General features: G+C 35.6%; 1 protein-coding gene across 1 annotated transcript in view; it reads right to left on the minus strand.

The window, feature by feature from the left end:
* Nucleotides 1-13,142, minus strand: part of BANK1 (B cell scaffold protein with ankyrin repeats 1) — a 312,636-nt gene that overhangs the window by 44,551 nt on the left and 254,943 nt on the right. The window contains exon 9 of the mRNA XM_053900708.1: nucleotides 3,128-3,203. Within this exon, the coding sequence (XP_053756683.1) occupies nucleotides 3,128-3,203 (76 nt within the window). The remainder of the gene's footprint in view (nucleotides 1-3,127; nucleotides 3,204-13,142) is intronic.

Raw genomic sequence — 13,142 nt, forward strand, 5'->3', positions numbered from 1 at the left:
CTGACAAATGCATAATTTTAGCGAACAGTCATTCTTGGGCTTTTAAAATACCAAACGAACAGTTAAAGCTTCCTTATATCTTGCTACCTCACAATTTGACACACTCATACATACAATAACACTTGGATTCTCTAGAGTTATTGTTTGAGCAGACTCATATATGACTGCATGACTGCATTTTTATTAGAAAACAGCATAACTGACCTAAGAAGTGGTAAGTAAGTTATGGAAAAGCTAAATTCAAGGAAAAATGATAAACCTTAACTTGCTTGTAAATAATGCAATAAAAGTGACTCTGTCCTCTTACTTAGTGACTATTTTAATATATAATTATCACCAGATTATATCTTAACTCTTGAAAACATTACTTGAGGAAAGTGTTATTGTTTGGTGGAGAAGCATCCAAATCACCAATGGTAGGAAAATCTTTCTAAGATTCAGTTCTATCATCTATGAAATATATCCTATCCTGAAACTTAACCAAATAATCCAAATTCCCTCCATCCTAAGAATCATGATTCCATCATTTGTTTTTATAATGTACACAATAAATACCCAGGAAGAAAACTGAAAAAAGATACTATAATGCAGTAACTTCAAATCTTAAGATTTTGTTGTTTAAATTTTCATAAAAATTCCGCTTTAAATAAAGGATTCACAAAACTTTAAAACGACCTTGGAATCTCTAGATTGGAAGGAATATGTGAATTACTGTCACTGTCAGTGCAATAGACAAGCAAATGACTGTTGTTTTAGTGTTGCTAAGCTGAAATAGAACTAAAGAAGCCAATTGGCAGAGTATGGAGAAAAAGGCCTTTTTTTTTTTTTTTTTTAAACAACAAAGAGTTATGCTGTAGAAACTTTTCAGTTATGGGAGAAAATCAGTCATGAAGAAAAATCATGCCCATGATGGTACCCCATATTTCTATGTGGAATTTTATTTTTTATTGTTCTTTCTTTCTACGTGAGAAAGAAGAAAGATACAACTTCCGTATTAGAACTACAGACCAAGACTCTTTAATTAGTAGGTTGGGCAGAGCAACCAGCCATTCATTCTTGCACAGATCTCATTCATCTTTCTACCTCTAACACCAAACACTGAGCCCAAAATAAAGTAGTTTCTAGAAATACTGACAGAGTAGACAATGCAGTGACTGGAAAGAAATGACTGCTCAGGCTAGCAAAGGGACTTCACGATTTCTGTCTGGGCAAATTGATCATCAACTATAGGAAATTACTTGCAGCCACCCTCATGCTTATGTATTCAGTATTTATGCTTTATGTTTACACCGTCTAAGCAACAGAGTCTACTTGGTCTCTGTCAAAAATGCCCAAACCTGGAATCCAGCCCTGGGCGGGGGGTTGGATGTAGTAGGTCAGTGAGTTTTGGCAACTTCACAGTGATCGTGATACTAATGGAAATCTGCTTAGGTGTGCCATGCTCCCTGAGTCCAGTCACACAGAATTTCCTAAACAAGAAAATTCCAGGTCCAAATGGTCTTTAGAAATGAGGTTGTTCTCTATCATGTTTTTCTCTTTATAGGAAGTTCTTCTGAGGATTAAATTTCATAATAAATAAATGGTCATTATCAATGATGGCCTGTATCATCCGTTTTATTACTGTCAAAAATAAAAATAAAATGTATGGCTTTAAAACTCAGTGCATTAATTCATTACTTTAGCATTGTTTTGTGTTATGCCATAACTTTTGAGGTTGTTTCCTGATTTGCCAAAGTGTGCTAGTTAAGACATTATATTTAATTTTATCTGATTTGCAGATCAGCCTACCATTTGAAAAACTAGTGGTCAATAATGGTTATTGAGCATCAACTGTGCAGTGTTCAGAGGGCAATGCCCCAGGGTAAGAGCATGCTTGATATGTGAGATGTCACTGTGGCTGCGAACAAACAAGACAGGGGTCAGAGATGGGACCAAAAAGGTTATCCAGGGATAATCTTTAGACGATGATAAAGATTATAAGTATGATGAGAAAGTAAAGAGAAATCTGGAACAGAAAAGTGATTAGTTCCTTCACGAAGCATAGAGTATTAGGAGGAGCAAATGTGGAAGCTGCTATTTCAGGGTTTCTTAATAGCAGTGCTGCTGAGATTTCGGACTAGATAATCCTGTGTTGTGTGTGGTATGCGTCCTATGCATCATGGGACTTTTAGCAGAATTGCTGGTGTCCACCCCCTAAATGCCAGTTTGGGAAGCTCCCTTCTCAAATCATGATAATAAAACAGCTTCTGTCCATTGACAAATATCGCCGGTTTCGAGTGGAAAATAGTCCTTCATTGACAACCATTGTGCCACTGCAATAATCCAAGGAAGAGCTGATGGCAGCATGGACTAGGGTAAATAATGAAAGATTGAGGAACCGCTGAATGCTGGCTACGCTGTGAAGGTGGAGTCAACATTATTATTTTCCGACAGACTGGATGTGGGGTGAGAGAGGAAGTAAAAAAGCCAAAGGACTTCCAGGTTTTTGGACGGAATGAAACAAGGAAAGAATCTTCACTTACTGAAATGGGAAAGTCAGCAGGTGGTGTAGGTTTGAAAGCACCAAGCATTAGGGATTTTGGATTTGGAAATGCTGCGGGGGGGATGCCTTTCAGATGTGCTGGTGAAGGAAGTTATTGTATACCAGCGGAATCTGGCATAATGGGTAGTTATACACACGTAGGGAGACTGAATTAGCCCTCAGACATTAGAATATAGAACCACATCCTATGACAGCCAGGAAGGACCTTAGAGAGAGACCTAGTCCAAGCTTCTCATTTCCCAGCAGAGAAAACTAAGGTCTGAAAAGAATGTGACTTTGTTTTAAAAAATACTGAAAAAGCAGAGTTGTCAAATAGTCAAAATATTTGCATCAATCTGACTTGTGTATTCTCTCTGGGTAGGAAAAACTGGGGTTTGATTATTCAACACTGAACTTAATAGAAGTGTTTCAATTGGCAAGATAATGAGGTAACATCTCTACTGTATTATAAATGAGAGGACATTCAGTTAATTAAATGCCTTTCCATGCTCTCCATGCACTCTTCGGTCTTACTTGACCAGTTACAGGTACCTTAATATAAATGTTACATATATACATGTATTCATAACATACAGGCATACTTACTAGAAGAATATGCAAATAATGAAGTAAAATCATCTTCATAGTCATTTTCTTGATCATTTCTGCTAACTTCTGGGATCTGAAAAAAAATGAATGTTTTTAATAATACCCATTCATCTTAAAAAATTTTTTTTTAATGTTTATTTTTTTGAAAGAGAGAGAGAGCATGAGTGGGGAGGGGCAGAGTGAGAGGGAGACAGACAGAATCTGAAGCAGGCTCCAGGCTCTGAGCTGTCAGCACAGAGTCGAATGTGGGGCTCGAACCCACATGACCTGAGCTGAAGATCATGAGCTCATGATCATGAGATCATGACCTGAGCTGAAGTCGGACGCTTAACTGACTGAGCCACCCAGGGGCCTCTATCCGTTCATCTTAATGCATCTGTATCATTACATATATCAAATGGAAAGTTAATATCTGTGGAAATAAGAAATTGTCTTAGTATTTCTTTAAGTACTTTGTTTATACTACATATCTCAGCTATTATATTTGTGCCAGCTACAATACAATTGTTCAATGACATAAAGTATTAAAAGTATACTGCGGCAATTAGACATTTCCAATAAATAATAAGTTGATTGAAAATGAAGCTTACTGCAATTACTTTAAGATTCAAAGCAACGGTCATGAAATTTAGGTGCAATAAATAAGACCTGAAAATTGAACACAACTATTTCTCTTAAAAACCACGCTCTTTCTTTTAACATTTCTGGGGTGCCTGGATGGCTCAGTTGGTTGACAGCCCGACACTTGGTTTTGGTTCAGGACATGATCTCATGGTTAATGGGTTCCAGGCTTGTTTTGAGACTCGACAGCACGGAGCCTGTTTGGGATTCTCTCTGTCCCTCTCTCTCTGTTCCTCCCCTGCTCAGGCTCTCTCTTTCTTTATCTCAAAATGAATAAGTAAACTTAAAAAAATATTTCTGTATCTTTTACCAGTTCAAAAGACTTCTTAATTATATCAAGTATAATAATACAGTGAAAGCCAGTGAAACTGCAAAATGGCCTATTTTCCATCTTTTAAAAAGAAAAAAGAAACAGACTAAGGGGATTTACGTTTGTTTTTCTGAAGTCCGTTCCACTACACTTAGAAGGGGGAATTACTGAGAAAACACAGAAACCTGTTATCTCTGAATTGCTAGTCTTTGTGTATAATCTCTGAAGGAGACATGGGATCTACAGTAGTGGAACATATTGGTGCTCCTAGAGAAAAGTAATACCAGGGACAGTTCTATCTGTGCAAAAGCATCTAGAGAAAAAGATGGAGGTTGGATGCATCAACATAGGTCACATTTCGTTACCATGAACCTCAAGTGATTATTCAAATGATTTATGCTTTTGTTCTTACTACAACTTAAATGATTAGTCCATTTGCTCTGCATTTTAAATGTCCCTTTGTTTGTTTGTTTATTTGTTTATCTATTTAAAATGTTTTATTTTTGCGAGGGGAGGGCAGAGAGAGAGGAGGACAGGATCCGAAGCGGGCTCTGCGCTGACAGCAGCGAGTCTGATATGGGGCTCCAACTCACGAACTGTGAGATCATGACCTGAGCCGAAGGTCAATGCTCAACCGACTGAGCCACTCAGGTGCCTCTAGAACGTTCCTTTAAAAATTAGAAGCAAAATTAGAAGCATCCATATTGAAACATTATTACATTTATAATAGCCTTGGTATGCAAGGGTATTTGAGCTATATATGGACGTCATCAATTTGATTGGTCAGTCACTCTGGCCAATGGGAGCCCAATGGAATTTATTCTTCCTTCCTTCCTTCCTCTTTCTCTCTCCCTCCTTTTCTTTCTTTTCTTTTCTTTTCTTTCTTTCTTTCTTTCTTTCTTTCTTTCTTTCTTTCTTTCTTTCTTTCTTTCTTTCTTTTAATGCTATCCAGAGAAGCAACATGGTCTTTGATTTCCAGTGGAATCTTGAAAGTAAAAGTGTCTTTATTATTATTATTATTATTATTATTATTATTAGTTAACCTGATGCAGAAGTTCATTTCATATTTAAATCATATTTTCCCCTTGGTGGACTCAATAAAATGCTAATATGAAAAGTCATATAACTTTGACATGTTGATTGATACTTGTATGCTTTGCTATTAAATGCATTGTTTAATACAGACATTCTTTGTTTCCAATTAGCCTCACCTCTTTATTTCATAAGATAGATCAAGAATATGTTTAAAAATCCATAATACTTTTAAAATCATATCCAGGAAGTTTTTACTAGAATAACAGGGATTGTTTTCAAAGATTTCAGAAATTATGTAAAAATTTTCTACATACTACTCACAAGCCTAGACATTATGAGCACAAAATCTGTGAATGAATAATGAGACTGTGGGCAAGCATGTAGATGTATGTGTATGTACTGAGGTTAAAATCTAATGGAATCACTTTTATGTTATAAGCTATATGACATTTGTATTAATAAACAAGCAAGCCCAAAAATGTACTGAAGGAAGAAGCTTTCCAAATTTAAAAAGGAGCTAAGTTTGACAGGTTTTGAGCACTTTTATAACTATCATGCAAAATTGGCATTTTGTGTATCCGGCTATGCAGAGATTAGTCGTTTTCTCAGGAATGAGAGATCTTTAGAAATGTTTAAATGACAAAATAGTTGTTTCTTACCTGAATTCCTTATGCTTATAATCATATTTATTTTTAAAAATATGTTAGATTGGTGACATATTAATAACTGTTGAAGGAAATCGATGATGGTTTCAAAGACAAGTGTGCTGGCCATCTGACTTTAGTATTTGGCTGTGTGGTACAGTGGGCAGAGCATGGCTTGTGAAGTCAATCTAAGAACAAACCACAGCTCCATGATTTATTAGCTGTGTTATACTGGGCAACTCTATATCTGAATATTCTATGCTGCCAAATGTGAACAGTATTATCTATGCCATCAGTTTGCTGAGAGGGCTAAATGAGAATAATGTAAGCAAAACACATAGTACCTGTAACCACATAGGAATTGCTCAATGAATGTAACCTGCACATGTTAGATTTTCCTTCATCCTACAAAATATAATTCTACATTTAATAAAGTACAGTGATCACATCGATTTGATGGGGAAATCATCAGGAATGAACCAATAGTTATTTAGCTTATTTCTTCTCAGTTGTGTGCCTCTAGAAGTTTTGCTGACAGAAAAAGAACTGTAATATAAACTTCGTATCTGATTGAAGTGTGGCAGTATGATTTTGTTATTAAAAATACTTTGATAATTTATAAGATAATAGAGACAGGCATGAAAAAGCAGTAATTCTTTAATAAGCTCCTTTTTCTAAAGCTAGAGTCTGACTTTATTTATTAATTTGTTGAATAAATATGCAGGCCTACTATGTGCTAACTACTCTGTTAGCAATTAAGGAAAATAAGTTAAAAATAAGAGACATAATTCCCATTCTCACAACTCTCATATTTTTTATAGAAGAGAAGACAAAATAATAAAATGATCAGAATACAATATTTTACTTACTTCACTACACAAATTCAGTCCTTAGAGGTGAAAAGGAGAATTAAGGAAGAATCAGATAATCAGTGCCAAATTTTATTAAGTTGCTTTCTGTATGAGGAGTTTGGACTAAAAAATTATCTTGATGCTTGCCATGAGTCCTACTTCTCTAAATGAAAAATTCAGCTTAAATAATGTAATCTATTAGCTGAATATGCTCAGTGTAATATTCCAGCCCACAGACAATGTTTAATGAAATTAAAATCATTCATTATCAAAGATAAACTAAGAAGAGAACGTGTTGACTAAGGTTTATAAAGCTCCACATGGCTTGGCATCCAGCACTGTACAAATTGATCATAATATTCTGATTTTGAAGGAGTGAATAAAAACAATCTTCACATGGCAGTTGGTTTCCAAATCTTGTTATGAGATTCTGAAGATATTATAATTAGCTTAACTCTTGCCCAACTTTCCACAGTGTTGACTTTAAACGATTTTGCCAGCTGTAAAGCACATGGCAGTCTGTGGAATGAGAGTAAGAAGACATATATGTTCGAAGAATAACAAATTGGCCTGTAACATTTTATATTTTACTCAAAATGTATGTACTAAGCTGCAGAATACGAGATAATATTCCAATGGAAATAATAAAGATTATACTTACTAAATGTTAAGAATAATGAACAATGTTTTACTAAAGCCATGAATAAGCGTCTCAAAAAAATTTTTTTTGAAGATGAATTGTAGGAGTATGCTATCTTAGCTCTCATTACATCTTTTAAGAGGATTTGTTTCTCCTTAGGCCATCTAGGAATATGGTCTAAAAGCAGAATCTTCTAATTTCTTATGAAAATTCTCTTTTTTGTTTAAAGTTTATTTATTTTGAGAGAGAGAGAGAGAGAGAGAGAGAGAGAGAGAAAGAGAAGAGAGCATGTGCATGCATGTGGGAAGGGGAAGAGAGAGAGGGAGAGAAGGAATCCCAAGCAGGATCCGCTCTGTCACCACGGAGCCCGACAAGAGACTCAATCCTACGAACCATGAGATCATGACATAAGCTGAAATCAAGAGTCAGATGCTTAACCGACTGAACCACCCAAGTGCCCCACAAAGTTCTCTTTATATAATAGGAATTGGAATCCGGAGTGTAAAAATTAAATAGGAAGTCCACCCATGATTGGGAGAAGAAAAAGGAGAATAAAATAGATGCAGAGCTGTGAGCGGGGAAAAGTGGACATATTCCTTAGTACAGACCAAAATTTTATTAGAATAGCCTGAGGATATATGCTTCAGGTTTAGACAAGTTTTGACCTTAATCTCTGCCCATGATGCAGCTCTGACCACTGCCATAAACTTTAGGCTTGGCTCCTGACCCTGTCACCACATTCTCGCTCTATTTTGGTAGTGTTTGTTTCAAACCCACCACAGTTGTGGCTTCATCGATCAGGCACCTGCACTGTTATTGGACCATATACTTGGTTTGACTTCAGCCATCTCTGTCACTAAAGTGGGAATGATAAAATTAAAACTCATTCCTTTGTTAGGATTGTAGTTGTAAATGTAAAAAATAGTTAATCTTCATTTAAAATTATAGGATCCAAAGTCTGAAAGGAGCTTGTGGATAACTGGTTTATTCTCTTGTTCACACACTGATATAATATTAAAACAATGTGTCACAATGAAAATGTAAGGATTTAGATATTTTTCCAACTAAAAGTTGTTTTTCTATGTAGTCTATAGTCTGCACTGCCCCACCCTCTTTACAAGTTGGCTTTTCCTGGGTTCCATGCTTGTCTGTTCTCACAGAATGCATTTTCTTTAGGTGATCTTATTCACTCCGCTGTCTTTACTTTATATCTATATCATGATGATTCTTGGATATATCATTTGCTTCAAACTATTCTAAGGTCTATTGTCTATGATTCAGTAAAGGATATTAGAATGAACAGTCATAAAAGCAAAGGGGAAAACCTAGAGGGAGAGATACCAGAAAAATCAGGAGAGAGAATGGTTGTGTCTACCCCAAAATTCATATGTTGAAATTCTCTCAAAGAAAATTCGTATGTTGAAACTCTCTCAAAGTGATGGCGTTAGGCATGGGGGCCTATGGGAGGTGATTAGGTCACGAGGAAGGGTCCTCATGAATGGGATTAGTGCATTATAAAAGTAACCCTACAGAAATCCTTTATCCATTCTACTGTATGAGGCTATAGTGAAAAAGTGGCTATATATGAACCAGGAAGAGTGCCCACATCAGATATTGAATTTGCTGGGACCATGTTCTGGGAATTCCCAGTTTTCAGAAGTGTGAGAAACGAGTTATTTATAAGAACCAACTTATACAGTTTTTGTTATGGCAACCCGAATGGACTAAGAGGATTTCAAGTAAATCTCAATATTACACGATTCAGAAGAGTGAAAAATTAACAGCTATGAAAACAGTTCATAATATTTTTCAGTCAAGGTCACTGGTGATCTTGGTGAGGGAATTATAATGGAACTGGGTAAATTCATACTGGATTGAAGAATCTTAAAGAGTAAAGTGGAAGTGAAGAATGGAAGGCAACATGTATAGAGTTTCAAGAACAATGATGTGCATAGGGAAACTGTGCTTAAAATTTTTCAAAAAATGAATTAGACATGTCAGCAAACATGTTTTATTGCAGGCAAGGGCTATGAAGATAGTAGGTAATAACACCCAAAGCACACATGCACAAAACATGGTACTTGCAAGAGTGGGATATGCAAATATGAAAATTGCATGATCCAAAACCTCAAGCATTTTACAACTGTGGGTAAGAGAAGGAATATAGATAAGGCAAAACGAAACAAGCTTTTAAAATATACGTATATGTGAAAAATGCAACAAGACACAGAGAAACAGAATCATTTTGATTAAGAGGATGGAACAGCGAATATTTCAGGGTAGGTGGTATTGAAAGGTATTGAAACTGAGTTTTAAAGGGTAAGTATGGTTTTAATCTGTAAAGAAAGGGAGGAGGCAAATTCTGGGCTGGCTGGCAAAAGTGACTGAAACAGCAGGATGACTTGGTGAATGGTTCCTAGTTGGTTTGATTAGGTTGCAAGGAAGGATATATTCGAAATGCCAAGATGTATTGGTACATTAAGATTTTATTTTATAAGCTTTTAAAAGTTCTTGAGTAAGTAATTATTTCCCAAGAAGTGGGAAGTAGCATATTCCTGCCTATATTTGAGAAAAATAATTCTTATGACAGTGGGTAAGAGGAAAAGGTACTATTTTAATAACCAAGGTGAAGAATATTGAGGACTAAAGAAAATACTTAATGAAGAAGGCAGATCTGATAAATATCAAGGAGATGAGACAAACAAGATTTTTTACAGTTTTGATGCCAAAGCCCAGTTGAAAAGGGGTCAAATATGGCAATGTAAATTTCTGTTCAGCTCAATGCTATCTGGTACCCTCTAGAGAACTCTTGTCATTTAGAGATGAAGGCACTCATAAAAAACATCTTTTCTATGAAATATGAGGTCAGAGTCTGAGGTCAAGATATTTACCAACACCTTAGATAAGCTTTGCATTATTTCATGTAACATATGAAAATATATCTGGAATGGGTACATGGCCATTAAATGATGACTCTTCCCATTTCTTTATGAAGTTAAGAAGCTTACCAATTTGGGAAAACAGAAAGCACAAATATGGTGGTCAAATAAACTTTTAATTTGGTCAGCAAGACTCTTTTTTATTTTTTATTTATTTTTTTATTTAAAATTTTTTTAAAATGTTTATTTATTTTTGACAGAGAGAGAGAGAGAGAGAGAGAGAGAGAGACAGAGAGAGAGAGACGGAGCATGAGCGGGGGAGGGGCAGAGAGAGAGGGAGACACAGAATCCAAAACACGCTCCAGGCTCTGAGCTGTCAGCACAGAGCCCGAGGCGGGGCTCGAACTCACAGACCGCGAGATCGTGACCTGAGCCGAAGTCGGACGCTCAACCGACTGAGCCACCCAGGCACTCCAAGACTCTTAACTGTGAAACAGGCTGACAGAACTTAACTGAAGAATAAGTACAAAATACAAATTAAGTTATAAAGATACCAAAAGAAGTACTTAGATACAAAAATTGAACAACAAACTATAAATTACACTCAATCAAATCTTACTATATTTTTTTCTTAGAAATGAAAAAAATTAAAAACTTGCCATGAAATTATATGGGTTGATTGGGTATTGGGGGCTTCTGAACAATACACTGAAAAGAAGAACCATGTAGTTGTACCCCTCATTCAGAAACGAAGTTAAATGCAACAGAGACATCCAGAAAGAAAGGGTTTAGTAATAAAAGAGAGAAGAACACAGAGAGAAAAATGTCAGAGACAGTCAGAAGGAGGATGTAATCACAGAAGTCAACGGTCAAAGCTAAGAGAATCATTCTTAATGAACATTTCTTGATTTCAGAATGGTATTCAGAACTCAACTAAAGCATCTTGAAGAAGAATGACTTTTTGGTACAGGGAATTTGATCAAAACATGCGAAATGCAGGGAAATTCTTGGTATGTGTCTATACATTCCGTCTAACATTTTCAAGAATGACAATTGACACCAACCTTGGTTAATCAGCCAACAGATATTTACTGAATGTTTGCTATGTGCATAATACTGCAACACTATGAAAATTTTCCAGGGGGTACACAAAATTTGTTACACATAATATGTCGCCAGGATGCTGAACATTTAGCTAGGAAAATGAAAGTGAAATGCATAAAACAATTGCAGTCTCTGAAGTGTTTGGTTTTACTAAAGAGTGTAATAGAAGGTAAGAAGAATGAAATCATTCTAGGTTGGGATAACTAGAGCTGGAATTTGAAATATAGTAAGAAAATTTGAAAAAATTCTACTAGAGGTAGAATTTGAGAGTTAAATCTTGAATCTAGTCCCAGGAGCTAATGGATGAATAAACAATAGATGAATTGGTGGAATAAGAAAGAATGTGGGTATTCTTGGTAAGGAGAATGGTGCAAGCGAAATCTAGGTTGAGCAGGCCATATGCAGAGGGCAACGAGCAAAGCTACCCCTTCAAAGAAGCAGGTGAATTTTGGGAAGAACCTGTGAATTTTGATACAGTGAGTGGAGTTCACATTTGTTTATTATGTCTGAATTGTGGAATATTGGAAATATTTGTGGATTATGGTGATGATGGTGATTGATATTGCTATTAAACATCCCATCTATAAATACATGTTATACAGGTTAAGAGTTTGAGTCCAGAAGTAATGTCAGACAAATCTGGATTCAAATCTGACACCTCTATTTAGTACCTATGTCAGCTTCAGCATATTCCTCACTCTTAGCTTCTCTGGGTGTAAAAAACAGCATAAATATACCTCATGCCACAGGATTATTGCAGATTTTAAATAAGAAAATGTTTATTAAGTATTCAGCATAGAACTTGCCACATAGCACTAAACGACTGTTATCTCTATTATCTTCATTAAGATCATTATTTTATTACAGAATGACCTTTTATTCATATTTTCATATTTATGAAAATAAATGTGTCCTGTTTTTTCATATTTAAGCTGTGTTTATGTCAAAATTTATATTCAGTTATAAGATTGAGTAAAGATCAGTTCTACTCAAGTTGGAATATAGAGAAAAAAAAATAAAGACCTCCAAATAGTAGGGATTTTTTTTTGTAGTTTACAATTAAACAAAATGCTTATTTTGGAGTGTGCGGAATTATAAAAGATGTGATGGTGATCAATATTGGACCAATAAAACGAATGGAAATTAAGCAGGGGTCCTTGGTATGATCATGTAGGCTATACATGGAATTTCTCCTGGGGTACTTTTTCCATGGACTATGATATATAGAGCACCCTAAGAACTGGATGTTAGCAGATTTGAGGAAAGGGCCTCTCCAGTGATTCTTACAGTATGGAATTCACAAATAAGTTATATTTGATTTTATAATGTTGATACCACAGCAAGGACTTGTATAGTCCTAGAATATCTTCTAGCTTAAATGACTGATGTAAGGGAACACAGGTGGTAGCTCAGAAGGGTATTTCTTAATGGGTTTGCCAAGAGCATGGAAGAGTAAATTGGACATGGATGAGGCTCAAAGCACACAGATGAGTAGTTAAGAAGAGACTAAAGAATTTGGTTTTAATAAACCATGAGCCTGTAATTGCTGCATTCATTACTTTAACTCTGTTTTTCTATTCCTATAAGAAGAACAAAAGCACATATGTGACAGCAGCAGGAAGCTTTGCTATTCACAATTCTAAAATCGTGAAATAAGTTTTAGTCTCAAAAGCCTAAGCTAAAAAAAAGGTAAAGTTCTGTAGAGGAAATGCAAAATACCGTGAGGTCAAAAGTATAAGTCATTATAGGTTGTTTTGAATGCTCCAATAAAATCAAATTAAAAAAACATGCTTTTGTTTTGAGGAAAACTAGATAGACACTAAATAATGGATGGGTTTACATGTTTCCAAGCTGGCAGCTTGGAGTTAGTAAAGAGGTAGCCAGGTTTACGTTTAGTTTGGTCATTACTACAAGTCACTTTTTCTTTT

Source organism: Panthera pardus, unplaced genomic scaffold, assembly GCF_024362965.1.
Source record: "Panthera pardus isolate Hobbes unplaced genomic scaffold, ASM2436296v1 HiC_scaffold_13, whole genome shotgun sequence".
NCBI classification, from domain to species: domain Eukaryota; kingdom Metazoa; phylum Chordata; class Mammalia; order Carnivora; family Felidae; genus Panthera; species Panthera pardus.